Below are 19650 nucleotides of genomic sequence, written 5' to 3' on the forward strand. Positions count from 1 at the left end.
CACCTTTCGTGGGCCACTTCAGACCAAAAGCGTAGAAGTGACGTCACGAGTGTATGACATGCGCACCTTTCGTGGGCCACTTCAGACCAAAAGCGTATGAGTGACGTCACGAGTGTATGAGTTGTGTGCCACCTCAGACCAAAAGTGTAGGAAGCTGATCAAGAATGAATGAAACTGCAATTAATTTATAATTAGGATTTTATTATTGTGTATTTATATAATGTATAATTTTTATTATTATTTCGTAACAATTTGAAATGTGGCAAGTGGTTTGGAGTAACCACCAATGAGTTGTTGACCTGTGAATACAAGCAAGTATTTTTCCGGTTCAAACTTCTCGATGTTGGCCTCCAGTACATGGGTCGCTCGATTCGGCAGAAACACTACAGTTTTTTCCAACTCCACCAAGACACTTTTACCGAATGTGCCATTCACTATCCTCATCCCGAGTATCAAATGACCTTCTCCTTCCTGTAGACTGGTCAGCTTGGATATGGGTTTTCTGTTCTGATCGGTTACAGCGTTGATTTGTTGCAAATCCATGTTTCTGTTCACTGCTTAGAGAAATATTCATATAACATACATTTATACAAAGGTTATTAATTATTTGTACTTACCCTGATTAATGATGATGATAGCGATGATGATGGTGATGGTAAAACGAAAGCTGCCACTGATGGAATGAAAATGTAAAAAGTAAAGTTCACCCTCCCCCTCCCGACCAATAATCACAAAATAGTGTTGGTGGTGGTGGTGGTAGTTGTCTGTACAAGTTATCAGATCTCAACTTGAATGAACGACAATGATGCACAATAAAAATGCCATAGTCGTAAATTAAAATGTATGTAAATAAAACAATGAAATAGAGTATACAGTATTTATTTCACAAAATGTATAATATTTTTACAAATATAATTACTAAACTGATAAACCTACAATAATTACAATATAAATTTAATTATTATTAATGTAACATTCGTACATATTCTAACAATTACAAACAATTATCGGTATGAAGAGGAAGAAAAGGAGAGGGGAATGCCGTTGTCAAGATTTCTATTATACTACATATTATACCATTTAACAAAAAAATATTTTCAATGTCGCACATGTGTAAAAGTACACAACTGTCTGCTCGATATAAATTTACACAATTAAATATCGGATCGTATGATAAACAAATTTCTTCGGACACTTTTTGAAATGTAACTGATAAACTGCTCATCTCCTCCGGTTGCTCAGTTGAAATATTCTGAATAATTCGAATAAAGTTTATCCATTCTTCAATGTCAAAGGACACGTTGGTTTCATCTTCACAGGTGTTCACTATTCTAACTACAGGTGTACAGTCTCTGACAACACTTAATCCACACTCAATTTCATATTGGCAAACATGACTGAATTCGTGGGTGGTGCAAAACAAAAGATGTTTTTCTTTCTGAATCTCTACTTGAAAGTACCTCCACATGCGATCCAACTCGGCATTGTAATTGATGCCTTGCTCCGCAATATCCACAACTGTTGTTCCACAAGAGTCCGTAAAGTTCATCTCGTTGTCTTTTTCTTTTTTTACGTTATCTATTATTACAATTTTATTCACTATTTAGTCTGCACGGACCGAGTTTTGAAACTCTACTAAACATGCATACACATACACAAATAACGAAATCTCACCCAACTAACCACCAGAAAATTGTACAACAGGTCTCGACAGATCTCAACATGTCTCTACAGGTTACTCTACAACGTTATTTTTGTCAATCCATTCTTCTTTCTTATAACCCAACCATTTGACGAGTAATAAATTACCCCGCCTACGTAAAACCTTTTCGATTAGAAACAGGTCAGGGTGTTTTGTCTTTTGCAGTTCTTGTTCATAAAAACCACCATTGATTATGGTACCCTCAAGATCTTTTAATATGTACGTTCTCGGATTGCTGTGCACCACTTTGAATATCTTGAAAACTTCAGCGGTCCAGTTTGGAGTGTATCCCTTTTCAAACACATGTTTTGCTTTGCTAATTCGTACAAAATCACCGACGGAAAATTTTCCCTGTCCCGTCCATATTTTAATGCCAGCATACACATCTCTGTATAAACGTTCCTCATTTTCCTTGTTCACATCCGACGGTCTCATTTTAATTGTTCGATGCACTGTATTGTTATAATCCGACACTATTTTAGGAATTACGTCTAGCCACTTGTATTCTCCATTCAGTGAAAAATGTTTATACAATTTCTCCTTTATTGTTCGTATTACACGTTCAGCCATCGCTGCTTTTTTGCTGCTAAACGTATTGTAATGATTTATGTTGTGCTGCTTCATCAGTCGCTCGAATGAACTGTTGAAATATTCTGTGCCCTGATCAGTTTGAAGATTTTTCGGTCGTCTGTCCGTCAGTATTTTTGCAAATGCTTTTGCCACCTCGGTCCCCGTCTTAGATTTTAATGGTTCCACCCATAAATATTTTGAGAAACAATCAATCACAACCAGTATGTATTTATAGTTTCTATTGTATTTGGCATACTTGTCCAATATTCCAAGATCCGATTGCCACAAATCATCCAATCCTTTAACAACGGTTTGTCTTCTTCGAAAATTTATACGCATCGGTCGGTGTAGTTCATTTACCAGGTCAATTTTATCGTTGTGATGTTTGCGATTGTTGTAGTTTTTGTTGTTGTTGCTGCTACCATGTCGAGTCTGTTTAGCCATCTGTCAACTGAAGGGTTTCACTCGCACTTTACTGATTATCTGATTGTGTCGCTGGATCTAATCGGTTCATGAGCCATGATATCCATTCTACAGTTTTATCCAATCTCTCTTTTATAACAATTATTTCGTATTCATGATTCTCAAACCTTTTATCTACATATTCCTTGTTTACTGCGTCGAGAAGGTTCGTGGCTGCCAAGACATTACACAATTTTCGACTTTTACAATCAATATTTCCGTCTCGAGTAAACTCAAAGGGTAGTAAGACGGGTTTGCAATTTTTATGATCCTTATTGCTGAACTCTTTGCGTGAGGACTGTCCGAACTTGTTCAGCCCCATTCTTACACTGATTAAAATGCATTAAATTTTTTAATTTATTATTCCACTCTCTTTTAGTTCTTCAATGATTGAAATAATCTCATTGTCATGTGCGTTATTTCCGGCATGTTTTGACGAAACCAATAGTTTTAGACGTTGTACCAGTTCGTTTACATCATCCCAATAAACGTATTCGATGGGTTTATTCAACGTATTACAGGGTACTCGTCGTTGTTGCCGTCGTCGTTGTTGTTGTTGTTGCTGTCGCTGTATTTCACATCCTCCTCCTCCTCCTCCTCTACTTCCATCGCCAGTTGATGAGCCCTTGTTTGATTGTTCCATAAGCGGCTTAATCACTTTTCTATATTTCAGCGTATTCGTGCCTCTTATGGAGCCATTAGGTGCATAATTTCTTCGATGTACATTAGTACACTTTAAAATTTCTAAATACGCTTTTGTATCGTGTCTTGTAAAAAAACGGGACTTTTTTTAAACAGCAACTCGTAAATGCCTTTTCGTCCGTCGTACGTTCGACCTCCAATTGTAAAACGATCCAGTTCGGTATCGAAATTAATTTCAGAATTTCCAATCAACCATCGCTCCGTTTCTACATCGTACTTTACACCGTACGTTTTATCGACCTCCCTATTTTTAGAGTCATTTAAATACAGGTCCAAGTATGAACGAGTCAAAGGAGTGTAGACGATAGTCGACATGTCGTTTGTGCTGTCGTATGAACCATCACTGTTACTGTTCTTGGACAAAGTTGCTTGTTCCGGATCGTAAAAAATTTCAACTTCAGATTCTAACTGTTTGGAAACGTCATCGTCGTCATCGTCGTCGATTTTCTTCAATTGTGGTGGGTCGCTGTACAACTTTTGCTGTGTTGTTGCTGGTGTGGTCTGTTTTGTAGAATTTTTAAATTTGGCCGTCAATTCAGTTAATGGTTTGGTGATTGGGGTAAATAGTTCACCCAACACTGCTTCACTATCCAATTTGTCTTGTTTAAGTAACTGGTATTTTTTTCGTATGTTGCGGGATAATTCATCGATTTTACGCATAACCTGAGTATTGTTTGACGACATTGTCACGACTGTTTCCGTTGTATGTTAAACTTACACTTTTATATATTGATCAAATCCTTTTCGGAAGCGTCCATTGTCCAGAGGAAAATCTTTAATAATCACTAAACAACCATAATTTTCCCTCCAACAGTCGCAGCACAATTCCTTGAATCGTTCGTACGCCATGTCGGGAGACACATGTTCGTTGTACACATACTTTAAATTTTTCTCGTCCTGTTGAAATAGCACAATTACATTGCTGTTGTCGCGAATGAGTTGCTTGGATACACTGGTGTATGTTTGTGCTACAAACATGGCATCGATATTCTTGTGTCTACACATGGAGTAATACTCGCGAATTTTATTCTGTTTTTCACATATAACATCGTCAAATATAAATACCGAATTGCATTTAGCTTCCGACGGTTCAATCAACTCATCCTTGTTACTAAACTGAAAATATTCTATTCCTTTGATATGATTTAAAACGGATTCGAGCAGTTTGTACTTTGGCTGATACAGAGTTTTTGAATATACGTAAATATTTTCAAAACGTACTCCGTTCGGATCGTAAATTAAAGCCAGTAACGCATTTGTTTTTCCACAATTTGAAGGTCCAATAAACAGAGCTCTGAATGAGTTGGGTAACAATTCACCATGCCTTCTGTTTTTTACACCTGTTGCTGCTTCGTCATCAAGATAATCTAGATTTTCAATGGGTAACTTTTGACGCTGTTGTATGTACTGCATGATTGGTTTGTCTTACACTGAAGCAGTTTAAAATTTTGACTAGGTATATAAGTATTTTACAAAGGAATAAAACAAAAGATAAATTTACAGCAAAAAAAAAATTTATTGTTATTTCTTGAGCAACTCTCTTATAATGCTTAACATTTCAATTGTACATATCAAAAGTTTATCGAAACTCTCTGGTTTACATAAAAATTGTAGACAGTGTGATGGATTTATTGCCTCTGAAGAATCGGACATCGAAGATAAGGACGGTGATGATGCGGTAATGTGTGAGGACAACTCAGCGTCTAAACCCATCAGTTGATTGCTTTCGTACACTGCACGGAATATGTAAAAACATTCACAAGTATCGGGTCCCTCGACAGTCGTTGGATTAGCCCAAATACATGATTCAAAATGTGTACCAGAAGATTCGGTGTAAATCTCGCGCACATTAACAACCTTCTCAATTTTATTTTTATACAGTTCAAGTCTATTGATTTTTTCCCGATCTATACACGTTTGAATAAATTCTTCAATTTTTTCTAAGGTGTACTTGATGATCGGTGACAACGACGGCGCCGATGACGACGACGACGACGAAGAGCTCGGTACCGATGACATTTCGAAACTAAACGTTAAATATAGACGGTTAATTAATTTATAGAAATTCATTACAAATACGGAAATATGAAAATATAATTTAGGTGTAGGGTTTATGTGTTACGACTCTGTGTCGATCCGCTAATGATAAACTGCTCTGTCCCTATTTAGGATTGTTTATAATCATTAGGCAAACATTAAAATAGTTTTCTCACAAAATATTTTTGCCACCCAACATGTGGTTGCAATCTTATCAACCACAACAGTTTGAAGGATGTTTACGACCCTGTGTCGAATCGATAATGATAAACTGCTGTCATTTTTAGGATTTTTTTTATTATGATATTTTTACTACTCGTACACACAATTAATTTTACAATACATTTCTTGGTGTAATTATTCTAACTACAGCTTTATATTTTAAATTTCTAAATCTAAACGGATTTTCGAAAACATCCCGCCAGCAATTCATTGCAACAATACTTTCACATTCCTTGTTCTTGTTGATGTTGCTGTTGTTGTTGTTGTTGTCCGCCGGTACGTCGACGTCGACAGACTTGTTGGATTCCATGTGTTTGCTAGTGTTGTGGACGTTGTGGTGTTTACACAATGAAATATTTCCTCGTTCTATTCAGATTGTGATGCCGATATCCAACTTATATTTAAGTCACAGTGCGTACAATTTCACTTAGCGGTAGATACTCCAAAACACAGTCGTGCACGATTACGCAATATGCCTTTGTTTTCTGGGGAAATGCGACCCTCGATTCAATTTCCAATTTAACATCTATAGTACCCAGTTTCAGTGCTGTATTTCTTTTGGAGCAATCAATAACAAATATGGTATTATCCTTAAACGTTGAATAATCGAGTAGAGGCTTTGCTTGAGATGCATCATGTTTGAAATTGTTAAAAAACTGAGTATAGTTGTAATGTGATTCGGTATAACTGTGTTTGGCAAAATTCAAACCCTGTCGTTCAGCTGGATAATATTCACCGTTCAACACGACCCGTACTTCCGAGGCGTGCATATTATCAAAGACGGTCGTATCAACCGAATCATTTTCTCTTTTGTCCGATTGAAAAGCAACAATTACAAATCGTGGACTCTCCACAGCTGTACATGTTTTCACACCCCAAATTTCCTTCGTTGATCCAGTTGTTAATTGTGGCAGTTCATGATATTCCCATCTTCTGAATGGTAAAAGTATAGGTTTATCATTTTTTATCGAATCCAACAATTTTATTTTCAGCATGTCATTTGGAACAACAATGGGTGCTTTTAGACAAATGTTGGTCATTTTGATGATACCTGAGGTGGGTGCTGTATCTTTCAAGGATTTACACACAATAGCATCTAGATCGCTTCGAGCTCTGACCAATCTTAAGGTGTGTTTACCAAATTGAGCTAGTTTATAGTCGATAAATAGACCAAACAGATGATGCAGTGGTATTCTTAAAACAAACGTTGACTTGTTCTTGGTCGTAACTAGATTGTTTGGGTAACACCATCCTGCCGTACTCAAAATATTGCTATCCATTTGATTGTAACAAAGATATCCTCTAATTGTGGAGACGATTCCCGGTGTACGAACAGAGTCCACTTCTTTTCCGTTTAGTTCGTACGTGATATTGTCAAACATAAATGCACCAGCATTGTTGACCAGTGAAACTTCACCTTCATCACCATCTCTTCTCAGCTCCCCTTCAATCACAATTGCCGCCTCGTGCATCAGTACCCAGGAATCCCTCTGGTTTATGGAGATTTCAATAACGTCATTATTATTAAACGATTTTATGTATGGGTAATAGGTGCGAGTTTCCATTTTTTGAATTGTTTCGTCGTACCGTGGTTTGCGGTAGACCTCGAACACCTGATTGTACGACGACATTGTATCTCAGTGATTGTAAAAACAATACGTTGTCTAGAGTCAAACGTTGCTTCTGCCTGCGCTTCTGCTTCTGCTTCTGTTTCTTCTTTTGCTGTTGATAATTAAGTTGATTCACACACGATGACGGTTTTTCATATACTGATGGATTTGTACTGTTGTTGTCCGAATTATAGTAATCGAAAGTCAAACCCATTTTAACTGAGCTTTTTCAATTCCAATCGGATAATAATTTCCTCCTCTCGGAAATTAACAGGTTCAAAATTTTGATCCAAAATCTGCAGTGAAATGTTTGAAATTTGATTTCTGTTCACTACGGGGAGATAGATAATATGTCTTGGCGTTTCGTCAATCGCGTAGCCAGGGTTGCTGTCTAATGCAAATTCGTAGATGGTGTGTGTCGGTCTGTCCTTGTAAAACGTGTGCACCCGTGGTAATGTTATAGTCGATATGTAATGTTTTCACCTTTACAATATCCACAGGTAAGTCAGATTCATAGTGTTCCTGTTTCTAGAAGTTTTGCCGAAAAACCCAACAATTTCCCAACAGAAGACGGTGTGCTGAAGTCAATTGCAAGTGTTTCGCTATATATTTCGCACTTGAGGGTGTTATGGTCAGGTTTTATCGATAAAATCTTTCCTTCCGCTAACTCGTCTTCAATGGAATCTTGAATAATTCTCTTTCGTAAATATTTTTCAATATCACTTATTTCATATGCACCCTCGGGGATTTCTATATATCCGATACGATTGGCTAAGTTCCGGTAATTAAACGTATTACAATTTGAATCAATATTCGGAATACTGTTGTACGAATGAAATCCAATTAAGGCGAGCCCGTACTGTACTTCGGGATCCAACTGAATAGGATTTACAAAATCGATATTTAATATGTGGCTGGTACTTGTAAGAGTAAATATATATGACATTGCTCGCACAACGTTTCAAATAAGACTGAGTAATAGTTTAACTAACTGCTTATTTAAATCCCCAAAACTATCATAATACTTGACTTGATTTCCTCTCTTTGTGTAACAAACCCAGCGAGTTCCGTAATTTGTTGAATCGTCCAGGTTCACGACGGCACTTTCGTTTTTCTTAGGATACAAAGGTAGAGCGTCACGCATAAAAACACCTCTAAAATAGGGTATTTTCAATTGTTTGGCAAATTTGATCGTAGAGTGCTCGTGAGGGCACTCTTATCGGTAGTTTTTTGGAATTTTTTCCAAGAACAAACCGTACCCTTTTGGGTTTTTTCGTAAGTACAATCCACTACCCTTTTTTCCTATTTGCTCCATGCGTTGATTGTGTCGTTTTTATTCATTTAGATTCTTCTTTGCATTTTTCGCGTCGACTATTGTTTTTGCCACACCGGCAGCACCACCCATTAATGCTCCAAGACTTGATAAACCAGCGAGAATTGGCAGTAATGGCAGAATTCCTCCTTGTTTCGAACTAAACGGAATTGTTCTAGGTATCTTCACGTTTTTTCGACCCCCAATTCGTTTAGTGTTGACTTTGGCTATTTTTATTGCCGCTGCAGCGATTTTTGGTAGTGACTTGCTACTTGGTTTTATGTCGACCGATTTTAAAATCTTTTTATCGATTTTGTCGACAATGTCTTTCTTGAATGAAATTTTTGATTGGTGTTGTGTGCGATGACCCATTCCGAGCTTCCTTTTTATCTTCATTCCCGTTGTTACAAGCCACGCCGCTACTTTTTCACCCAAATTAGCGTTCTTGGATTTTACACGGTTCCACGCCTCGTTTTCCAAACCAAAGTCTGCCTTGTGTCTATCCTGCAGCGATTTATTTTCCTCGTAGGCAATGTCGTGTCGTTTACAGGCTTTGTCCAACTCGTTGATACCTGTATCACCTCTCGCTAGTCGTTTTTTCAATTTTGTACCAGGACCACAGTACTGATAAAATGGTAGATGAATGATAATTATGATAATAATCTTGAATCTTCAGACATCATTTTCTACGTTATAGATGAACTTGGCTTGACACCAAACAATGGTAAATTGATTTATAAATATATATGTATACAAATTATTTATCTATTTATTAATTTATTTATATTTTTTCCAAAAGATGAATCCTCCGTTGTAGATAATGACGATGAGTCCTACAACATGCGTTTACAAATAATAGATGAGTTTGAATCGCAAGAACAACAACAACAACAACAACAACAACAACAACAACAACGACAACAACAACGACAACAACCACAACAACAACAAGCATTTCAAGTTGTAGACGATGTTGAACAATCGACTGGCCGTTTTAACCTAATCCAGCGAGCTGTTTCCTTTAAAATTAACCCCGTTCCGGAGAACATTCATCCCGTGAATTGGATACGCAACGGAATAACCTCAATTGTTCAACATTCATTGGAGGGACTGAATCCGGAGGATCGCGTCGGGTTTTCGTTTTCTGGTAGTGAACTTGTTCGCGGTGAAGCCTGGGCACGCTTCAAACCACGGCATTCAGTGTCCGCTGATGAGGTGCTCGATTTGGTGCAATCAGTATATCAATCTAATTCGGCTGGCGTGAACACTGAAACTTTTCAGATAAAAGAGACGGTTATTAAGATGCCGGTGGGTATGGGGCGTGCCCAGAAAACAAAATATAATGGTTTCGAAGAAGAATGTGCTGCAAGAAGAGGTATTATTGTTATAAAAAATTCTGATAACCTTTGCCTGCCACGGGCACTTGTAGTGTTAATCGCGAAACTGACTAGTGATCCACAATTCATACAGGTTCGCCGGGACATTGGACAACTACAAGAAATACGAGCTATGGAACTGTGCCAGAGAGCGGGTGTTGATATTCCCGCGGAGGGTGCCGGGATTCAGGACTTGAAAGCATTCCAGAGGGTTTTATCCGAATACAGAATTACAGTGTTCAAGTACGGTGTCGGTGGACGAGAGGTGATTTTTAAAGGACAAAGTGAAGGACCAACCCTTAATTTACTACTCCACAAAGAACATTACAACGCGATTGTATCGTTAACCTCTGCGTTTTCCTGCAATTACTACTGCGAAGAATGTAATCTCCCATTCAATACACGCGTCAACCATCGTTGCAGTGGGATTTGTCCGTGCTGTCGTGAATCACCACGGTGCGAGGATGAGGAGAAAATGGAGTGTGTGGATTGTCATCGTCACTTCAGGAGCCGGAAATGTTTGGAAAATCATCTACGGATTAAGAAGACATCCAACGTGTGTGCCGACTTGCGATTGTGTCAAAGGTGCTTTAAAACTGTCGATGGAAAACGTAGGCATGAATGTGGTGAAATTTTTTGTAAGATCTGTAAAAAACACCATCAGATAAATCAACAGTGTTATATTCAGCCAAACACAAATGAGCCCTGCCTTACTGATTTATTATTCATATTTTACGATTTGGAAACACGACAGGACACCATTCAGACCGACGGCAGTGCAGTGCATGAAACCACATTGTGTGTGTTTAAATTGTGTTGTTCCAACTGTTTAGATACGGAAGTGGAATTTTGTGAAAAATGCGGCGTAAGGACCCACGTAATTATCAACAACCCTATTGAAAATTTTATGAACTTTGTGCTGAATCAAAAGAAAATTTTCAAAAGAGTGACTGTGATTGCACATAACGGTCAAGCATTCGACCATCAGTTCATCCTGAACTATATTCTCACCAAAACAGACATCAAGCCAAACTTAATTATGCGGGGGACAAAAATTATTTTGGCTGAGGTGGGAAATGTGCGATTTTTGGACTCGCTAAATTATTTTCCAATGGCTCTGGCAAAGCTACCTAAAGCTTTCGGCCTTGCTGGAAACTTTAAGAAGGGTTATTTTCCACACTTGTTTAATACCCTGGAAAATCAGCAATACGTGGGTCCTTTACCATCTGCTGAATTTTACGGTCCGAATCAAATGAAGCCCGAGGACCGACATACGTTTTTAAACTGGCATCAAGAGCATCAGAATGATGTATTTAATTTCCAGGAGGAAATCGTCGCATATTGCAAGTCGGACGTGGAAATACTAATGTGAGCCTGTCTTTCATTTAGGTCGATGCTTCTTAACGAGTGTAACGTTTGTCCATTCACCGAAGCAACAACAATAGCATCAGCGTGTAATAAGGTGTTTGCACGAAACTATCTGGAAGCCGATACAATCGCCGTTATTCCCTGTGGTGGTTACCGATTGGCTGATAATCAATCGGTTATCGCTTTACAATGGTTGTTGTGGGAGGAGAACGTACGAGGAATCACCATACACCACGCCGGTACAGGTCGAGAACACCTAGTAGGAGGAGGACTCAAAGTTGACGGCTTTAATGAGGAGCAGCGTCAGGTATTCGAGTTTCACGGTTGTTACTTCCATGGATGCACCAGCTGTTTCAAATTTCACCGAGACACATCGATTGGAGGAGGTAAAATGGATACCATGCGAAATCGTTACGAGGCCACCACCATTAAAACGACTCGACTTCGCAACTTTGGATTTGAAGTCATCGAAATGTGGGAATGTAACTTCCGCACATTATTAAAACAGAGTTGTGAAGTGCGTGATTTTGTCGAAAACCATCCCGTGTTGGCAACATCACCATTGAATCCTCGTGACGGTTTTTATGGAGGCCGAACCGGAAACAAATGTAACGAGGGTGGGCGCATCAAATACATCGATGTATGCTCGTTGTACCCTTTTGTGTGCAAGTACGGCCGATTTCCTCTAGGACACCCCACAATTTATGTAGGGTCTGCAGCCTGGGATATTGATTTATCCACCGTAGATGGCATGGTGAAATGTAAAATTTTACCACCCGCGCAGTTGTACCACCCCGTTCTCCCTGTCAGGATGAAGGGAAAGTTAATGTTCGCCCTTTGCAACAGCTGTGGTGAAAGTTCACAGCAGCGTGAGTGTTGCCATACGCAGAAAGACGGTTGTTCACAGGGACATGGGTAATTGCAGAAGTCCTTAAAGCATTGGAAAAAGGCTACAGGATTGTGGAAGTGTTTGAAGTGTGGACATACGAAACGCGTCAATACAACCATGCGGCGGGTCAGCCGGGTTTATTCACAGAAATGATTAATAAATTCATCAAAATTAAACAGGAAGCCTCCGGCTGGCCCGCGGATTGCGTAAACGATGTGGTGAAACAACAACAATATCTGGTGGATTTTGAAGAAGCTGAAAAAGTGAAACTAACACCGGAACGCATCGAAAATAACCCTGGTCTTCGATCCCTCGCCAAATTAATGTTGAATTCGTTCTGGGGAAAGTTTGGACAACGTGAAAACCAACCCCAAACAACCATCGTCAACGATCCTCAGGAATGCTTTGATCTCCTTGCGCATCCGTCGAAGAATGTCAACAGTATAACTCCTGTGAATGAACAAACTGTTGTAATCAACTGGGAGTACGCCGACGAGGCTGTGGAATCTCTGCCGACTATGAATGTGGTAATTGCAGCTTTTGTTACAGCACAGGCCCGTTTGAAGTTGTACGAATATCTAGAGATGTTGGATACACGTGTTTTATACTACGATACCGATTCCGTTATCTATGTGTCAAACAACCATTTTCCAGATCCCCCGACTGGAAAATTCATTGGGGATATGACCGATGAGCTGGAGGTATACGGTATCGGTTCCTACATCACGGAATTTGTTTCGGGCGGGCCGAAAAATTACGCATACTCGGTGTGGTCAACAACGAAGTAGTGTATCGAACATGTTTGTAAGGTGAAAGGGATCGCCTTAACATACAGCGCTTCTCAGTTGATTAATTTTGAGAAAATTAAACAAATGGTTCTGGAAAAAACAGATCCCATTCGTTTGACGTCGATGAACTTTGTGCGGACAAAAGATCATCGTGTAATAACCAAAGAGGAGACAAAGACATACAGAACGAATTCAACAAAGAGACTCTTCATGGATGACAACAGCTCTCGACCATTCGGATACAAGGTCCCTAGGAACTAATTAAGTGGAAATTAAAAATTAATATAATAATATAAAAGAAAGGTAACTTTGAATTATTAATATTATATAGATATATATGGTACATACAATTTGTCTATTTTGTTTTTGATATATTCAACGCGTACAACCGGCTGAGAAACGGACTTGCACACTCAGTCTACATCACAGCCACCACAACTACACTTATGAGCCTCAGTCAAATAATCAGTCACAAAAAAGATGTATCACTACAAAAATTACCATTGAATAATTAATATTGTGTATATATGTTTCTGTTTACTTTAAAAACACGGTTCAACGACTGGGATTCGAAAGCAACAACGAAAGACAGAACTTTTTCAACTCTTTTTCATGTATCGAAATAACAAAATGTATAATAAATTGTAATATAAATGTACAATAATAAATTGTAATATAAATGTACAATAATAATAAATTGTTAACTTATTGATATGTTTTTGTTTTTAATATGTAATAAATCATAATTATAAATTAATTGCATTTTCATTCACTCTTGCGTCTTCCTACACTTTTTGTCTGAGGTGGCCCACGACTCATACACTTGTGACGTCACTTCTACGCTTTTGGTCTGAAGTAGCCCACGAAAGGTGCGCATGTCATACACTCGTGACGTCACTCCTACGTTTTTGGTCTGAAGTGGCCCACGAAAGGTGCGCATATCATACACTCGTGACGTCACACCTACGCTTTTGGTCTGAGGTGGCTCACGACAAGGGTGGCGCTTGCCCACATGCCGACAAAGGCTATAAACCATCACAAACAGATGAGTGGCGCGTGCCCACATGCCGACAAAGGCTACAAACCGCCCCAAACAGAGGGGCGGCACGTGCCGACAGGGTCGTGACGTCACTCCTACGCTGTTGGTCTCAAGTGTCCCACTGGCGCCGGAGGAGAGGGGGGAGTCGTGACGTCACACCTACGCTGTCTGTCTCAAGTGGCCCATATTCTACTTTTAAGTTATTATAATTTATTCCTTAAAATTATATATCATTAGTTAAACAATTACGACAGTAACACTAACAAACAATATCAATCTCTTAATGCTGTAGCGTGAACAATATTTATTGTTAGTCCATCTTCAGCTAACACAAACAAACTGGATGGTTTACCCACTCGAGAGCATGCCACGTATAATTGTCCGTGTGAAAAACATGGTGTTCTCAAATCTAAGCCACAAATAGATATCGTTTGACCTTGAGATTTGTTGATAGTCATTGCAAATGCCAATCTAATCGGAAACTGAATACGTTTGAATTGAATTGGCACATCTGTAGGTATAATAGGAATCCGTGGTATTAGTATATTTTCATCTCTGAACTTGCCATTTAAAATGCTGGCTTCGATCACGTTTTTCATTCATTTTTGAATGACTAATCGCGTACCGTTGCACAGTGCACTCAGTGTGTTTTGGATTGACTGTAAATAATCGCCCCAAGGCGTTTGATTTAAATAAATTGAGACATGCAGCAACTGGTGAGCCTTGCTTGCGGGGCATCCATGTTTTTGTTTGAGTCTATGTGAAATAGCGCGGTACTTGTGAATAGAGTAATGTTCGTGCAAAGACACTAAAATCCTCCGCACGATTACATAATTCAAAAAATGCAGTGAGTGTAGTTTTAGGTGGATTTATTGCATGATCAATCGCTGTCTCGTTAGTGAAAAATACACGCTGACCGTTTTCAAGATGGACGGCTAACTGAACAACTGCTGGATCCCGTTCATGAATTGGAAAACCAAAAATACGCCAAGCAGCTTCATTGGAGCTGATGTACCGACCAATTTGGTAGAGCGTTATTTCATCGTTTTTATTCACTGGAGGAGCATTCACATTAGTATTTTCCACTCTAAACACAGCCATATCACTGCCTTTATGGACATACTTGCAAATGTATTTGATGCTCTTCACAGAACTGCAGAACTCAACATTAGTATGAGCAATATATGTCTTGCTCAGCAGAGGCGAATATGGCACCCCCAACGATTGTCAATATCAATGTCTGTGTTGATGATATTTTTAATAAATGATTGTCCGCCATTATCAGGATTTCTTCGACGATATATTGGGTATCCGTCGACATTTGTGACCGTATCATTGGTAAAATCTTTAGGGAAATTTTTAGTACATTTTCCATTTGCCATGCAAGGCGATGAACTGTTAAGAGTACCACATGGACCATGAATCATGTTTGTTGTAACAATATCAAACAGCAGTTGGTCAGTGGATGGATCTGGAATTTCCGCAGAAATGATACTATCGATTTCTTCAGGACGGATTTTGTCAATTAACCATACCAAAATGTGTGCAAGAGGTAATCCTCGCTTTTGCCACTCAACCGAATACAGCCGCAACGTGTGGGACCGAATACATGTAATTTAGTAATGTAACTTATTAAAGACTTCAACTTTTGTCTGAACACACGTGTTGTAATGTCATGGCGATGTATTGCATTTTGGCCAGGCAGTAGCAAAGATGCAATCTCTGGCCATTTTGGATTACATGTGAACGTGATAAATAAACATGGTCGTCCATATTCGCGCACGAATGTCAGAGCATCCTGTATATATTCTTGCATATGACGTGGACTTCCTACGTACGATGATGGTAAAATGACATGGTTACCAATTTCGGCGACGACGGCGTTGTTGTTGATAGCGTCTCGCAAATGAATGTACTCTTCCGCGCGCAGCTTTAGTTGATTATATGGTAAGTATCGTAGTCGTTCGCTCTCAATCTTCGCGTACATGTCGACCATGAATTGTTGACAAAGCTCACGACATCGTAGAATGACGTTGTCCAGGCCACGTCTAATCATTAATCGGTACGCATAATAATCCTTTGAGCTAACGTTCTTGTTTGTTTCAGCTCCTGTAATATTTGTTCATAAAAATTAATTTAAATTTATTTCGTTCAATAATTTAATTGTTTTGTTAAATGATTAATGATCAAATTCATAATCAATGAAGTACCTGATACGGGATCTCGTTGTTTTATGTTTATGCAATATCCGTCTTGTCCCTTCCAGAATATTAGCGGATATTGGAGAGCGTCATATGAACGATGTGTGAAGATTATTATTTCTTCTACGAATCACAGTTTCTCGTGCAGCTATACAATCGCCAACCATGATTCCAGCAACATCATCAACAACTGGTGCATTGAATCTACGAATATACTCTCCAGCTGGTGTTTTATCAGGATTAATGACGATAGCGTGATTATCGCTGTGTAATTGGTGCATATGTGATTTGAATATTTTCAACAATTCGTTGTGCTCGTTCTAGCTCGCTGACGATGCGTCTGGCATAAAATGAATCAAGGTTATTATAATCACAACGTGCATTCACGCGATTGGCAAGTGCGCTTCCGGAATCCTCGCCGCCCATAAAGTAGATTTGTAAGAATTTATGTGGTTCTGATTTTGAATGTAGAATTGTATTGTTGACCATTTGCATTAGTATTTCGAACTATTTCTGTTGCTCCGAACGATGTCATTTGAAAGCATGAATTGAATGTTCGAATTGACTTCAGGAACACGTTAGAATCTGGATCCGTGCCGATAAGTAAACCGTTCAATGGTTCAGGTGGTGTTTCAATTTCAGGTAGTTGCACTTTTCCTGACGCGCAACACATCCCAGCTGGCTCATTTTTGAATCTCAAATAGTAACATAGTAGTCTTACTGGAAAGTGAGGCTAGACAGATCAAATTAGAGCTTGATATAAGCGTTTTATTTTCATTAAAAAGTTAATTATGAAATTCAATTTAATTTGATATTTAAATTATTATTAAATTTTATAGTTATTTTATAATTTAATTAATATATTAGGAATTTTATTTTATAATTAGAAAAAATATATTTTATTATAGTGAAATAGTATTAATTAATTAAGAATTAATTTAAATATTTAAAAGAATAATTAATTTTTAGTACCTTGGGTATCAGGGTTGATTAAATAATAATTTTATATTAAATATTCTCGAATTTAAAAGAGCTAATTAATTATATTTATTATTGTGGAATAATAAGTTAGAAATGAAACGCTATTCGTTTTTAAATATATCTAGTTTTTTAAGAAAAAAATTTAATTTCTTAATTATAAATATTTTTTTATATATTTAATTAAATATTAGTAATTGGTTATATTTTAGGGGATAAGATTTAAAATAAATTTTTATAAATAAATTAAAATATATTAAAAGTAGGATTAGAATTTTTCATCATTAAAAAAATGTTATAATTTATTATATTATAAATATAATTTTCTTTTATTTCAAATTTTTTATTAAAATATATTTATTAATTTTTAATAAATAGAAATAATGATTAAATTAGTATAATTTTATTTAAATTTAAATTTTAAGATATAGGTTTTTAAAAGGAATTCGGCAAAATATTTTTTCGGTAAATTGTCACTCCTATTACTCATGTATGTATAAGATAATAAAATCCGTAATCTTATTCCTCGTCCAATATGGATATATAAACAAATAAAGATAAAGGATGCACCATTAGCATGAAGAGCTCGAATTAATCTTCCATAATTTACATCTCATTAAATAAATTCTTAAACTACCCAAATTATATTATCCTATTTATACTTATTTATATATATTTATTAATTACTTTAATTGCAGTTACAAAAATTTTTGATTTAAAAAGAGGACCTTTATGACAAAAATTCTAATGAAAATAGCAATCCGTTAAAATAATACTAATACCGGTATTTTACCGGTATTACCGGTTCTAAAAGCGAAAATACCGAAATAACGATATCGAAAATTTTTAACGGTATTGCATTCCCTAGCAGCTATGGCAACAGGTGATCAGGAAGAGAAAAGAATTTGAGCTCTTTTTGTTATAGCAGCAATAATAATTATATACGAAATTAACTCTATAACGAAATCCTTTTTAAAAGATCTAAATAAAAAATATAATTCCATCTCCCAAAATTTATTATTTTGATAACTAAACAATAAGAAACTAACCCTAATCCATTTTACCCTAATAAAAATCTAATTAAATTAGGGGAAATAATTAATAATATTATTGATAAAACAAATATAACAACTAATATAATAAACCGATTTAAATTTAAATCTCCATGCATATATTCATCTCTATAAAAAATTACTATTGAAAAAATAAATAAAACAAAGCTTATAAATAAAGTAGACATTCAATCCACTAAAACTACTATTCTAATAGAAGAAGAATTTAAATTTAATATTGAAAATACAATTAAAATAGTTTTATCTAAATTTATTAAATTAATTCTATAAATAAATAGACATTCTAAAAATTTAAAAAATAAATTAAACAAATTGAAATTATTTAAAATACTTTTGTATTTCTATGACTCCACAAATCATTATTTTTAATAAACTATTTAAATAAATTCAAATAAAATATTCTCTTTTTAAAATTAAAACATTTAAAGGGAATCAATGTAAAAATAATAGTAAATATTCACGTACATATCCTACATAAAAAGAATAATTTCTAGAATTTAATTTACCATGTTGTCTAAAGGAAAATAAAAATAATGAATAAACAGCTCTGAAAAATGATATTAAAGAAAGAAAAATCATTGTTAATCATCTAAATCTTACAAGTCTATTAATTAATATAATTTCCCCTAATAAATTTAAAGAAGGTGGAGCGGCTATATTAGAAGATCTAAATAAAAATCTTCATAAAGATAGACTAGGTATAATATTAAGTAACCCCTTATTTAAATATAAATTTCGTCTATGAAATCGTTCATAAGAAATATTAGCTAAACAAAATAAACCTGAGGAACAAAGACCATGAGCTAATATTATAACTAAAGCTCCTCATATTCCTCAAAAATGTATAGTTATAATTCCTCTTAATACTATACCTCTATGAGCTACCGAAGAATAAGCAATCTCTTTGACGTATACAAATAAATGAAACAATTAACCCTCCAACTAAAGAAATTCTTATAAAAATAATATCATACTTTATTCCTACTCTTACAAATATAACTATTAAGCGACATAAGACATAACCTCCCAACTTTAATATAATACCAGCTAAAATCATTGAACCAGCTGCAGGAGCTTCTACAGGAGCCTTAGGTAACCAAAGATGAATAAAAAATATAGGTATCTTTATTATAAAAAATATAATTATAAAAATATAGAAATATGTAATATCTAAATTTTTAATTAAAAAAAATTCTATTCTATTACTATTACTATAATAATAAAAAATAGAAATTATAAAGAAAATAAATTATAAAATAATAAATATATACCTGATTTCAAAAAATAGATAAAAAATCAATAAATTTATTCTTCTAAATGT

General features: G+C 36.3%; 1 protein-coding gene across 1 annotated transcript; it reads left to right on the plus strand.

The window, feature by feature from the left end:
• The first annotated feature begins 11386 nt into the window (after positions 1-11386).
• Positions 11387-13038, plus strand: LOC126266383 (uncharacterized). Its single transcript, XM_049970285.1, has 2 exons — positions 11387-12230; positions 12287-13038. The coding sequence occupies exons 1-2, from the start codon at positions 11387-11389 to the stop codon at positions 13036-13038; spliced, it is 1596 nt and encodes a 531-aa protein (XP_049826242.1).
• Positions 13039-19650: the final 6612 nt, after the last annotated feature.

The sequence above is a fragment of the Aethina tumida genome, chromosome 8 (genome assembly GCF_024364675.1).
Source record: "Aethina tumida isolate Nest 87 chromosome 8, icAetTumi1.1, whole genome shotgun sequence".
NCBI lineage: Eukaryota > Metazoa > Arthropoda > Insecta > Coleoptera > Nitidulidae > Aethina > Aethina tumida.